At 48.1% G+C, this 14,565-nt stretch overlaps 1 protein-coding gene across 5 annotated transcripts in view; it reads left to right on the top strand.

The window, feature by feature from the left end:
* The window catches only part of LOC148110128 (uncharacterized), a 72,719-nt gene that overhangs the window by 30,117 nt on the left and 28,037 nt on the right, over positions 1-14,565 (top strand). For all 5 annotated transcript variants that reach the window (XM_087862293.1, XM_087862291.1, XM_087862295.1 and 2 more), the window contains exon 3: positions 12,086-12,126. In XM_087862293.1, the coding sequence (XP_087718419.1) occupies positions 12,086-12,126 (41 nt within the window). The remainder of the gene's footprint in view (positions 1-12,085; positions 12,127-14,565) is intronic.

Genomic DNA, 14,565 nt, shown 5'->3' with positions numbered 1-14,565 from the left:
GCCTGCTGTCCCTCAGCTGCAGGAGGCTGGGGCTGGGGTGGCCACACCCTCCACTCTCCCCTCAGCGTCTCCAAGCTGTCGGGTCCTCCGGGGACACCCTAGGGTTTTCTTACCAGAGTGAGGGCCATGCGCCTCTGCCTTCTCCAATACCGCACTCAGCGCAAGTATCAGCAAGGAGGTTCTAAGCTGAGGCCTTGGCTGTTGGTGCTGATTTGGCAGTGGTTAGGAATTCTCAGAGCTTTGTGGTGTTAGGAAGCCCGTTGTAAGCCCGAGGTTCTTATCTCTGGGTTCACAGGCTTATCTTCAGAGGTTGTTGGACCCACCCTCTCTCCTCAAATGGTATCAAATTGTACATTTTGTGGAGGCAGAGTTCTCATCAAATTCTTTTTTTACCAGTAAAGTCCGTGATCCAAACCACTTCTTTAATCCAGAGATTAGCCTTTCTAATTAAAAAAAAAAAAAAAGAATGCTTTCCTACAAGAGCCAGATTCTAGTTGGATGGTGGGCACTGAGTAATGGAGACACCAGGGTGATTCTAGAAAGAAGCCCAGATCATCACCTTCACACTGTCATTGTCCACCCAGGAGCTTTGCATCCCCTTCGTAATCAGAATTTGTGGTTTAGGGACCACATGGATTCGGTTGGCACGGATCCAGAGAGCTGAACCCCTGAGAGTTGAACCGAGTAGTCTGACGCCCACCTCCAAGGAGGATGACCAGAGACAGCAGCCCCTGCGGCTGTGTGGAGGGGTGCAAGAGAGCCGTGTTGACCCTGGTAAGCATGGAATATCTATAAGAAGAGCCCCTTCCTGGCTTTTTAAATGAATTCCAGCATCGTCGTTCTTAAACACCCTACAAACCTGAGTTCTGGGCGGATTTTGGTCTCCAGGAAGACAGTTCTGATGTTCCCAGAAACTGTCAGGAGTGTTTGGTGCACCGCAGCTGACCATGAAGGAAAAGAAAACCAGAAAAGGGCGAAAGTGCGTGAAAAGAAACGTCTCAAAGTAGAATAAAATGTTGAACTGAGTTACGAAAGCACAGAACTTTAACATGACAGCCTCTCAAGTTTTGACAGCCCCTCTCCTTGATTTTTGAAGTCCTGGTCACAGTTACAAACAGGGAGCCATATCTTTTGAGACTTCCCAAGGGTTACGTAAACAGTTTGGACGGTTCTATATATTTTTTAAACAACAGTTTCTGAAAACACTGAAAAAAAAATCCCACTTATTTAACATCTGAAGTCTGAGCCAGCCCTGGGAGTCCCTGGGATACCTTACAGAATCACTTCCTCCTGACTGTAGTGGGGGCAGGGCCCCGGCTAAGTCTGAAAGCTCAGTGCAAGAGCAGAGGAACAAGAGCTGGGTCTTCAGATTGTTCCTTGGAAGGGCAGCTGTGACTTGTCACCAGCGGAGAGTGGGGGCGCAGGATGCAGCGGACATAGGGCTTCTGAGGACATGGTCCTTGCAGGAGGGAGCATGTGCTCCAGGCACACTCTGCCCACTTGCGATCCTGTACGATGACAGAAGCACGGTTCCTGGGCCCCTACATCAGGGTGGGATTCTTCTCTTCTTTGTCAAGGTCTTAGCAGCCTCGGTGGCCTTGAGGGTTTCTGAGACCTGAAGGGCTGGGCTTCATCTGAGAAATGCTTGTGTCTTTTGACACATACTTGTCACCGACTCCTGTTCCCCCTCCAGTAGCCTCCGAAAGGTATCCAGAGAGAGAAACTGGTGTTTTATGCATAAGTGTCAGTGACTTAAAGGAAGCAAGAAGGTCCTCCTGCTTCAAAGTCCTCCTTCCCCCACGCAGATTTCAACCATACCTCAAGTTTGCCATTAGAAGTGTATTTTCAGTTAAGTATTCCCCCTCCCAAGGTGTTATTTTGGAAGTGCAGTCAGCTGAAGATGCATAGCTCATTAATGCAAATTTGCTTTGTCAAACTGATGGGTTCCGTTTAAAGAGGGCCTGGGCCAGTGGTTCTAAGCCTTGTTGAGGTCGCGCACACCTTCCAGAATCGGAGGAAATAGATGGACAAACGTCCAGAATTTTACATACTGTTTGTGGAGTTCAAGGACCCTTTTCTTGACCCTACCCTGGAGCTCTGAGTTCTGTGAGAAGATGGTAAATTGGGAAGAGGTGGTGGGGAGGGGTGGGGAACAGGCGCAAACAAGGAACCCGGGTGCTGCTAGAGATCGCTTGTGGTTTTCCCCAAAGCTAGTGATGTGAACATGTTAGAAATGAATGTCTGTCACCCAGCTGTGGTCACTGCCCTGCCCTGGAGAGGAGGTGTGCTTCCGTCAGCCCATCATGTTGGGGACTTGTACACCATGTCTCTGAGCTCCCCAGGCCGTGTGCAGAATATCTCCGTTAAGCTGGATGGGGAGAAAGATGCCCCAGGAGCTCTAGAGCTGGCTTTCTGCTGGAGGAGACAGAAAGAGGCTTGTGTCCGTCTGTTGGGTTGGGGTCCTCTTGGCACGGGAACAGGGGCCACCAGCCTTCCACTACCAACCCCCCCGGCAGAAGAAGTGAGGGCTTGATCCCTCCAGACTCCGTATTAGAACCCCGAGTCTGAGATCTGTTTTATTTACTTTGGGGAAGTCAGTTTTACAAGTCAGCTTGTGATTCCCTGGGTATTGTTCTGTTCAAACTGGGGGAAACGTGGGGAAAGTTTTTGGATCCAGACTTCATTTGAAAGCATCACGGGGGATTTTGGAAGTGATGCAGCATAGTGGAACAAGCTTAGTGATCGTTTGTCGTTCCGTGCTTGCTATGTGAAGCTCCTTCTGCCTGTGGTGACTCAGGGAGGGGAGAATTTCCCCTTCTTGAGCCAGCTGGACAAGTGTCAACACTTCTGTCTTTGCAGGCTCTGGCACAGAGGAGGAGGGGAAGGGCCTGGGTTACAGGGAGCCCGCAGGGTTCGGGGGGCTGGGCCCAGTTGAACACACATGAAAAGAGGGGGTCCTTCTCTTGAGTCAGTCAGGGGCCCCCTGCCCCCACAGAGTCATCCTCAGCGCTGGGCACAGCACCACATCCAAACTGGACACCAGCTTGTGTGCGTTGAACTGGAGAGAGACTCACCTCTCACCTCCATCCCGTCCCAGAACAAAGCCCAGGCTTTGCGCGTCACACTCAAGCAGGCACGCCCTCACGAGCAGAGCCAGTGTTTCTCCCACACTCGCTGTCAGACTTTCTCCATTACTTCTTTGTATTTTTTCTAGTATTAGTGATTTTTGTCATTATTTCTGCGTCCACTGGATTTCTTAATATTAAAATAAAGATTTCTTAAATAGGATCCAAAAAACACTAGTCATAGATGAACATATAGTTAAATTGACCTTTCTTGAACTTCTCTTCATCAAAAGTTACCACTGAGAGAGTGAAAAGGCAAGTCACAGACCGGTATTTTCAGTAACGTACCTGACAGGCGGCTTCTATTTAGAATGTACAAAGAACTCCTGCAGGTCAATAAGAAAAAAGAGAAAATAGGCAAAAGTCTTTTTTTAAGATGTATTTATTTGAGAGAGAGAGAGAGAGAAAGTGCGCACAAAAGGGGGGAGGGGCGGAGGGAGAGAATCTCGAGCAGGCTCCCCCTGATCTCACCACCCATGAGATCGTGACCTGAGCTGAAACCAAGAGTCGGCCACTCAACCAACTGAGCCACCCAGGCGCCCCAAAATAGGCAAAAGTCTTGATTAGCAAATCTTAAAAGTGGATATCTATATAGCCAATAAGCAAATTAAAACTTAGAAGATATACACTCACCCAAAGGACTAAGACTTAAAAGATTGATAATACCAAATATTGCCTAACCCTCATATGCTCCCGGCAGGAGTGCCAACTGGTATAATCACCTTGGAAAAATGTTAAGCAGTACGTACTAAAGCTAAGATTATACCCATTTCCTAGGCCATGAATTCCACTTCGGGTATATGCTCAAGAGGAGTGAGTGCATATGTCCACCCATGTTTATAATATTTTTTTCACAGAAGTCCCAAACTGGAAACAGCCCAAATGTCCATTCGTAATAGAATGAATAAATAAATTGTGTCATATCCATACAGTGGGACACACCACAGCAGTTTTAAAAAAGAACATACTATGGTGACACGGAACAACACAGATGGATCTGACAGACATGTGGAGCAAAAGAAGCCCCACACCAAAAAATGCATATTGTACGAATCCGTGCTCCCGAAGGACCACACCGCTCCTCTGGGAACCCCCAGTGCCTGGCACAGTCTCTGCCACGGCAGGCCCTCCGCCGATGTTTGTGGATGGTGAGTGAAGTGAGGCCCTCACTACTGAAGGGGCCTTCAGCGTAAGGTCATGTATGCGCTAGAGTGGAATCCGTCCGGGAGGCAGCTAACAAATGCTCACAGTTCCGCCTAAAATGAAGCAGAACCTACATGCTGTGAGGAGGAGCAGAAATGAAGCCTTTTCACCAGAATGGGGAGGAGAGCGGAGGAGGGGCTGTGTGTTCTCGGAAGAGACACTCACAGGTGCTCAGGGGACTAGGAGGGCTTCCTGAAAGGGCTAGTAGGGTGCTGAACTCTGAAAGGGGGTTGAGAGGACAACAGGCAGAAGAAGCCTGAGAAGGGCAGCCCAGGCTTAGGGGGTCGCATAACCAGGTGGTTCCTGAGCATTAGTTAGTGAGAGTCCGAATTGCCTGGAGGCCTTCTGAAAACACGGCTGGCTGGCCCCACCCCAGAGATTCTGACGGAGCAGGTCTGGGGTACGGCCTGAGAATTTGCATTTCTAACAAGTCCCACGTGACGTTGGTTGATGCTCCTGGTCTAGAAGCCACATTTTGAGAACCACTGGCTTTAGCCAAAGCCAGCTGGTCCAGCCAGTTGCATGTCACCTGAGCCACAGTGTGAGGTGAGCCAATAGCCAATGGGCGGAGGGTGGGGAGTGTGGATAGGTGTAGTGGACCATGACCTGGAGGCTGTCTGAGGAATTTAGACATAATTCTACAGACTTAATTTAAGGCCCCATGGATGGACATGAGTAATGGCTGTTCTCTGGGATGTCCCCACTCCAAGGTCTGGGTACCCTCAGCCAGAGCTTAAAGCTGTACGGATATGCAGGTGATAAATGCATCCTGCGTTGGGCCTTGTAGGGACAAGCTCTGCACGCACCACATCTGCAGAGGGAGACCCCGTTTACACTGATGGGCAAAAAAGGATTTTAAAAAGGCATTATTTTATTTTCAATTTTTTTAAATGTAATTTTTAAAATTTAGTTCCAGGATAGTTAAAATACAATGTTGTATCAGTTCCAGCTGTACAATATAGGGACTCGACAATTCCAACAAGTGCACTCGTTAACCTCATCACCTATTTCATCCATCCCCCCACCCACTTTCCCTCTGGTAACCCCATCACTTTGTTCTCTAGAGTTAAGAGTCTGTTTCTTGGTCTGTTTCTCTCTCTCTTTTTGTTTTCCCTTTGCTCGTTCGTTGTTTCTCAAATGCCGCATGTGAGTGAAATCATATGGTAATTGTCTGTCTCTGACCTATTTCACTTAGCATTATACTCTCTAGCTCCATCCATGATATTGCAAATGGCAGATTTCGTTCTTTTTTATGGCTGACTAATATAATATAATTATTATATAATTATGATTATATAATGTATAATAATATATAATATAATATTCCAGGGCGTGTGTGTGTGTGTGTGTGTATTTCACATCTTCTTTATCCATTCATCTATCCATGGACACTCGGGCTGCTTCTATAATTCAGCTATTGTCAACAATGCTGCTATAAACATAGGGGTGCGTGTATTCCTTCAAATTAGTGTTTTTGTATTTTGGGGGTAAATACTCGCTAGTGTGATTACACTACACCGTACAGCTTTAAGCTCTGGCTGAGGGTACCCAGACCTTGGAGTGGGGACATAGGATAGTTCTATTTTTAACTTTTTGAAGAACCACAGTGGCTGTACCAGTTTGCATTCCCACCAACCCCGCACGAGGGTTCCTTTTTCTCCACATCCTCACCAGCACTTGTTTCTTGTGTTGTTGATTTTACCCATTCTGACAGGTGTGAGGTGGTATCTCACTGAAGTTTTGATTTGCATTTCCCTGATGATGAGTGATGTTAAGCATCTTTTCAGGTGTCTCTTGGCCGTCTGGATGTAAAAAGGCGTCATTTTAAATATGCAACATCAGGATTATTAGTAGTCATGCAGTACATGCATGCTGTGAGGATGGCAGTGGAAAAAACGTCTGCAGATCTGACCAGAAGCAGCAGTTTTACTCTCAATAAAGAGATCATTGCTCTAGATTTTTCTTCCTGGTGGCCCACAGCCCTCCCAGGTTCCCAGGGAAAAAGGTGCTAAACCACACACCCAGTCCGTTTCTGCCACCAGAGAGACACCTGGATCCTGGAAGTTTCCCCCAAAAGGTTTCTCTTTGGCTAAGGAAGGGAGAGATAGTCACTTGGGTGGGGTTTGGGGAGGGAGGTCAACTCTGAATGCCTCAGGTGAAGAGTCCCTGCCCCTCGCCGGGATTGTCCTGGTCAGGACACCAGACCGGCAGGACAGGCCCTTTCCTGGATGACCCAGGTACGAAAAGCAGATGCCATCTGTTGTCCTGGGTACTGGCTTCCAGTTATACCTCCGATAAGCTACACTGAGTACCTGCTCTCTGCCAAGAAATCTCCTGGGTGTGGTAGAGACACAGATGAATCAGCCTCTGTGTGCCCTCCAGAAACACACAATTTAATAGGGGGGAGGGAGACAGAGGCCATTCCTGGTCATTAAAAACCCTTCTTCCCAGGGATGCCTGGGCCGCCCAGTTGATTAAGGGGTTAATAAGCGTTTGCCTTCAGCTCAGGTCATGATCTCAGGATCTTGGGACCGAACCCCATGTCCAGCTCCCTGCTCAGCGGGGAGTCTGCTTCTCCCTCTGCCCCTCCCCTTCCATGCGCACACTCCCGCGTTCTCTCTCTCCCAAATAAATAAATAAATAAATAAATAAATAAATAAATAAATAAATAAATAAAATCTTTAAAAACCCTTCTTCCTGGTCTCTTGTTCCCTCCCTTCACATCCTTGGTCTAGGTCTAGATGCCTTCTCACCCTCATTCCCCAGCGCTGGAGGCTGGGGGCTGTCACAATTCGGCAGGATCCTGAGTAAATCAAGATGCTTTTAGTCTGGTGGGGAGCCCTTCCTGCCCCATACCTGGGATAGGGCAGTTCTGAGCAGGTGCCCTCCAACCACTCCCTGTGATGCTGGGGCCATGACCATAAACTCTGGGCTGAGGAAACTCAAGTCCCCTTGCTGGCTGGGCTCCACATTGACAAAGGGAGCCTAGGGACTCCTGCCTTTGCATCAGCCTGCCCCAGACCAGTCAAATCACAAGTCTCTGGAGATTACAGCTGCTGCATACATCATTATCCGCAGGAAGATGAGACAGGGCTCAGGTGACTGTCAGTGCCCTGCTGACTTCCTGAGGACCTCCTTTTTCTTTGAGTCCTGCCTCCCTTTTCCCTCAGGGACATGGAAACTGGCTTGCTTCCTCCCCACCTGCACGCCAGCCAGCTCCCCAAATCCCATTTGCAAGAGAATCACCTACAAGAGAGCAGGGACCTAGAAATCAGTAGCAGATTTAGATCTTGCTCTGGTACTCCCTTGGTAGGTGACTAGGGCAAAGTCCCTAACCTTTCTGAACCTCAGTTTCCTTTATCTGTAGAATGGTGTTAATGACCTTGGTTACATCATAGTATTGTTCAGAGGCACAGAGGATACAGAAGCAAAATTCTTGTCCTTAAACTGCCTTGAAGCCTAACAAGGGAGTTGTACAAGCACACACACTGTGTGACCTGTACCAGACCAGAGGCTTGTTTGGGGTGCAAATAGTGAGCAGAGTGGAGGCAAACTAATTCTAGCTAATAAGGGGGATCTGCAGAGCTGCCATGGGGTGTGTGGCTAGAAAGAAGCAACTTTCCAGGGTTTTGGACTGGTGTTTGTTGAACACCAGACACTCCGTTAAGTATTTTACCCATGTTTTATTTAGTGCTCACAACAAGCCTATGAGATAGGTTTTATCATCCCCATTTTATAGATAAGCGAACTGAGGGTTAGAAAGGATCGTGCATTGCCTTGGCGTCGTATTAATTGAGCATCTGCTACATGCGAAGTGTCGCAGATTTAACAGTACACAAAACAGACCCAAGTCCCTTGTATCTGGAGCCCACATTCTGTAGGTGAAGTCACTTGCCCAAACTGAGACTGGAATGTGCCAGAACTGGGACTCAAACCCAATTCTGGTGGCCTCCTGGGCTTGTGCTTTTCCCACCTCACCCCAGAACTCACTGCTTCCCAGGACACTCCTCTCATGCGGGGCACAGACTGCCCCCTGCCAGCCCTCCTGGGGATTCCAGAGCAAGGCTGGGTCAGAGATAGGAGAGGAACTGCCATTTCTGTAGAACCCTTTATGTCCCAAGCTCTCCCTGGCAGCCCTATCCCCAAAAAGGCTGAATGCTTGACTACCTGGATATTTTCCCCAGGGAGGGATGGAAAGGGGGAGCTTCCCCAAGGGGATTTCAAGGGAAGATGGGGGTGCTCTTTATGCTCCCATCAGAGGGAGACACCCTCTTCCTGGCTCAGGTGGGGAATCCCTTTGGATTTCACTGGGGTTAAGAGTGGGACTTCTTGTTTTCCTATTGTTTCGGCCCTCAAGGGAGAGAACTCAGGACCAGGATGTATCTGAGGATAAAACTAGCCTCTGGCATCTGAGTGAACTCTGGCTCCTTGGTACAAGGCTCAGCTCTGCTCTTCTGCTGTCCTCAGCTTCAGGGTTCTGGATGCCATGAGACCCGCAACACTCCCACTGGGCATTGACGGTTTCCTTGAACCCAATTAAATAATCAGGGATTTGCAAACCTACCCCACTAAGAAAAAAAGATTCAGGATTGTTTATTATAGCATTTACTCCTAGTGGCAGTCACTTGGAAACAATCTAAGTGGCCAATGTTCGGGGAGTAAATAAAATATGGTGAAAGTATTCAGTAGAATACTATGCAGCCATTAAAATCATCACGTGGAAGAAAATTAAATGGCATCAGAAGAGTGCTTATAATAGATTTAGTCAAAATTTATGACTTTAATACTGTACACAGAACAGAATGGACAACCCAATCTCATTTTTTAAAAAAGATTTATTTATTCCCCCAAGTGTGGGAAGGGGCAGAGGGAGAGAAGCAGACTCCCCACTGAGCGCAGAGCCCGACTGACTCCGACCCCACTGAGGCTGGATTTTGACCCTGAGATCATGACCTGAGCTGAAATCAAGAGTTGACGCTCAATTGACTGAGCCACTCAGGCACCCCAACCTGATCTCATTTTTAAAAACTCTGTGTATATATGCATAGAATAATGTCTACGAGGATGAGTACCAAGTATGAGCAGTAGTCATCTCTGGGTAATAGAAATGTAAGTGATTTTTTTCCTCCTCTCTTCAATATTTTCCAATTCCTTCAGTGAAAATGCATGTTTTTTTGTAATCACGGAGAGAAAAGCCCACAGTATATATTAAAGAGAGAAGAGGAAGAGAATGTCTCCTTTTGGCCCTGTACTTAGCTGACCACAGGCCCCGGCCAGCTCTGGAAGATTTGGAAGCCCGAAAGGCGTGGGGCAGGGGCCGGCGTGCGGAGACCTAGCTGGGCACCAGCTCCCAGACAGGCCACCTGACCACACAGCCTGCTGAGGGAGGCCCCTCCCACACGTTTCTTCCCCTCTCACCCCATCTCACTGTCTTCGCTGCATTTGTGGGCATCTGTCTTTTGGACGATCGTCTCCTCCACAAGGCAGGCTCCATTGCCTATCCTGTTCCCTCTGACTTCCCATCAGGAGAGGGGGCCCAAGTGAGATCTTGGTTTATAAGCAGCAGAGGACATACTCAGCAGCCCCAAGCTCTGGGCATTGACCCTAAAGCTGCAGAGGAGAGTGAGAAAATGGGAACTCCTTCATGGGAGTCTAGAAACAGGCAGATAGCTGGCTCACGGGGCCAGATGCTAGATGAAGGTCAGCCACCTGCAGAACCCGGTCCAGCTTGGACCACAGCTGCCACTGACATGGGGTGTGGAAATGCCAGCTTTGTGAGCCCCGTTTTATGCAGAAGTAAAGTGCAGGTGGAAGCAATTAGTCTGATTATCCCTTCCCCGTTCGCTCCCAGGGCTCCTGCGGCCGCCCTCACTCTGCCCCCAGGCTGATGACTTCAGCTCTTCTCTTTTGAACCTGTTGCAGTCAGGTTGTCATCCCAACTCTTCCACTGAATCTGCCCTTGACCAAGATCACCTGGGACTCCAAGATGCCAAATCTGGTGATTAATTCTTTGTCCTCACGTGACTTGACCTATCACAGTGGATTGCTCCATCCTCCTGAAACCCTTTCTCCTGGTTTCCCTCCTGTTGTACTTGCTACTTCTTCTCAGTCTCCTTTACTGTCTCTCAGTCCTTAGACAGTTTCCCTCCTGACAGTCACCCCTTTGGTGACCTCATCCTGTGTCACTGCTTTAAAGAGCTACACGCTGAGCACTCGCAAATCTTCATGCCTAGCCTGGACCTCTCCCCTGAGCTCATACACCCACCTGCCTACCAGCCTCTCCAGTTGAGTGTCTTAAAGGCATCTCCTACTTAACATGTCCAAAACTAAGTTCCTTGTCTTCCCCCCAATCTCCATCAGCACGGAGATAATGCAAGCCCGATAGGGGCAATTCTAGTCTCCTATTGGCTCGAGCCAAAAATCTCAGAGTCCTATTTGAGTTCTTTATTCCAGATCCACTTCTAATCCAGCAGCAAATCCTGTTGGCTCTGCTTTCTAGAGTCTGACCATATGTCAGTACCTCCGTGCTGCCTCTCTAGTCCAGGCCACCGTCGTCTCTTGCCAGAATTTCTGCAGCAACCTCCTAACTGGTCCTACCTGTGCTCCTCAATTTATTCTCAACACAGCGTCCTGAGTGATATTGGTTTTTTGGGTTTTTTGTTTTGTTTTGTTTTTAAGAAGTGGGGGGAGGGGCAGAGGCAGAGGGAGAGAGAATCTTAAGCAGGCTCCGTGCCCAGCGCAGAGCCTGACTCAGGGCTGGGTCTCACGACCCTGAGATCATGACCTGAGCCGAAATCAAGAGTCGGACGCTTAACCGACGGCCACCCAGGCGCCCCTAGAGTGATATTGTTAAGATGTGAGTCATATCATGTCACTTTTTTGTGTAACACTCTCCAGTGGCTCCCATCTGAGTCAAAGCTCAAGTTCATACAAGGGTCTTGTTTTGGTGCCCTGCATGCTTGGAACCTCACTGCCTCTCTGATCCCCTCTCTTACCTCCCCTTCACTCACTCTGCTGTGGCCACACCACCCTCCCCAGTGATCTTTACCATGTCAAGCAGCCTCTCACCTCTGGGGCTTTGCATATGCTCTTCCCTCCACCTGGAAAGCTTCTTCCCCATTAAATGTCAGGGTTCATGCCCTCATTTCTTTCAGGTCTTTGTTCATAATTCACTTTCCCTGGCCATACTATTTAGAATTTCAGTACTCCTGCCCACCTGCTCCAACACTCCCTTTCCCTTCTCCTGCTTGCATTTTCCTCCAGAACACTTTCCTCTTCTGACTACTGTATATTGTATTTTTTTTCTTTCTCTGGTTGTTGGTCTCCCCTCATAGAATGCAAGCTCCATGAGGGCAGGTCTCTTGTCTACTACTATATCTCCAGAGCCTGAGAACGGTCCCGGCATATAGTTGGTGCTCAGTAAATACCTGATGAATGGCTATATGACGCAAAATACACAAAAGGATGATTTACTGTTTATAAAAGTCCTTGAGACATGGTGGAAAGAGCCCTGGGGTTCCTGCCAGCATAGGAGTGTGAATAGACCGAGCGAGAAAGAAATGCCCCAAGTGGAGAATGTCCGTGTGTGGAAGTCATGGTGCCCCCAACTGACGTGGGCCAGCATCCAGCCAGCTCACACCTCACTGGCTCACCACAGATGAGAGGGGCCCCACTTCACTTCCATCCAGGCCTTTTTTTGCCCTAAGGCCTGCCCTCAAGGCTGTGTCTCAATCACTTACTTTCCTTTTCTTCTCCAGGTGCCAGAGTTTGCAGCCTGTTGGAGGAAGACGACATCAAGGTAAGAGAACAATAAGACTGTGTCTAGTTTGGGACTTCCCAACTTACAAGGCCTTGGAAGGTATTCAAGGAAAACCAGAGTGTTGAAAGTGGTGTCAGCTGGATGAAGTGAGGGTCCAGGGGACTCATCTTGACTTCCTGGATAGAGTGTGGGCGCTGGGACAGTGAGGACAGCTCAGTAGTCAGCAGTGGATCCTCAGCGGTGGCTGCAAGGTCTTTAGACCCAAGAAGACTGTGCTTCCCTTGGGAAAACAGGGCAGCCCTTCCCAAGCCAGTCAGCTGTGCCCATTCCTGCTCCGCGTTACTGACCTCCCTCCAGGCCTCTCTCCTTCTTCCCTTGCTCTTCTGCCAGGACTGCTGAAGTCAGGGTGTCCTGGGCATTTTTCCTTTTTTAAAGCAACGATGGTTTGGGTCTAGATCTAGAGAAATAAAGGATGCTTCCTGCATAGGGGTTCTCTGATTCTGTGTTAAATCACTGTCCAAATTTTGAAGAGTGAAAACACTCAGTAAATAATGGATGTGGGGAGTTGTGTACTGATGGGTACTGCTGACGAAATTTGAAAAGAGGCAGTGTTAAAAATGTGTCCAGCCTTGGACCAAGCCATTCCACTTTCTGGAATTTATCCTAGGAAAATAATTACAGTTGTGCAAAGATATGTGTACAAAGATAATTTGTCACTGAGTTGTTTTATAATGAAAGAAAGAAAGAGAAAGAAAGAAAAGAAAAGAAAGAAAGAAAGAAAGAAAGAAAGAAAGAAAGAAAGAAAGAAAGAAAAAGAGAGAGGGAGGGAGGAAGGAAAGAAGGAAGAAAGGAAGGAAGGAAAGAAGGAGGGGAGGGAGGAAAGAAAGGATAGGAAAAGAAAAGAGAGGAGAGGAGAGGAAAAGAAAAGGAATGGAGTGGAAAAGAAAAGAGAAAAGAAAAAAGAAAAGGAAAGAAATGAAACATTGGACAGCCCAAGAAAAAGGAACTGGCCCTTTAAAATCTGGCACATCCACACAAGGGCACGTCATGCAGCTGAATGACCTAGGTGTATACTTATTGGCAAGAAAGATGTTTGCATATATTGTTAAGTTTAAAAAAAAAAAGGAAAAAAATGTAGAAAGCTCAGCAAGCATGCAAAGCAAGTGGCCTGGGACTCAGGCTGGAGGGTTGAAATCCAGGTCAGTCTCTTAACCCGTGTGAGAGCTCAGGCAAGTGATGCAATCTCTCTAAGCTTCTACTTCTTGCCAGTAAAATGGGCATAATAACACAGGTCTCGCAGAGTTGCGAGAATTGGTTGGGATTAACACATCTAAAGGCCTCAGCACAGGGTCTGGCCTGTGTTGAGTGCTCAGCAGGTGGTTACCCAGATGAGGTGCAAACCAGTAGTATTTCTACTTGTGTATAAGCCTGGAAACATTCTGGAAATTCATAGGCAAGTAATGGTTTTATTTGGCTGGTAGAATGGTGGGTGATTTCCAAATTTTTCTTATTTTTGTACAAGGAATACATGTTACTTATTTAATGATGATGCAATTTTTAAAAGGAAGTAACAATTGAAAAGGTTAAAAGAAAAAAAAAAAACCTGCCCTGCATTTGGCAGGCAAGCTGGCTACGCAGCCCCCAGGGGGGGGGGGGGATGGGTAGAGGCAGGAAGGGGGGAGGAAGAGGAAGGGCAGTGGGTGAAGGAAAGCACTAGAAGGACTGTTAGGCCTGAGGACTGGTGTCCAAGGAGATGTACCTCAGAGGTAAGGTTCAAGGCCCTACAGGCATGTTCCCCACTCTGGCCCCTCCTGGAGAGCTCTTGTCAGGAGATACGGTGACTCAAGGCCCATCTGTCCCATGAGATGAGGACGAGTGTGTGCCACTACCTCTGGCAGCCGAGCACAGCAGCGGAGGGGCCCTGGGCCTTCAGAAAACCAGCATCTTGTCCAGACCCAGAGTAGGAGAGGCAGGAAGTCCTAGTGAATTCCTCAATTCTTCCAAGGATGACTAGCTCCTCTCTTCTTTGGCTCCCTGGCCGGATCCACACTCAAGAGCAGGGTCTCTCAAGCAAATACACCCTGCTGGGAAGGGGAGCCAGTGACTGGTGACTGTCCAGGGGTTGCTGTGCTGGTTCCCAGGTTCCCATCCCCACCCGCACCCACCAACTGCCTTCACTGGCCAATGATGTCAGGAGAAATTCCTCCACGTTAACGAGGTGCCAATTTATTCAGCGTTCTTGGGGCATGGCTCACCCACTTAAGTGACTTTTGCAAACAATCAAAATCCCATCACATTGTAATTTTTAATTGTACTCATTTTTAAATAATTTCAATTTTATCACATTGATCAAAATACTGCATATGGTTTCTGTATCAACAGTAGAGAGAGGCTCGTAATACAAATCTCCCTTAGCTTCCTCGGCCCCGCTCTCTCTAGAGGTAGCCTCTTTCAACTCTTTCATTAGTTTCTATCTCT

Source organism: Ursus americanus, chromosome 5, assembly GCF_024610735.1.
Source record: "Ursus americanus isolate L20-20 chromosome 5, mUrsAme1.1.p, whole genome shotgun sequence".
Lineage (NCBI taxonomy): Eukaryota > Metazoa > Chordata > Mammalia > Carnivora > Ursidae > Ursus > Ursus americanus.
Note: the sequence above shows the minus strand (reverse complement) of the source record. Positions and strands in the feature narration are given on the sequence as shown.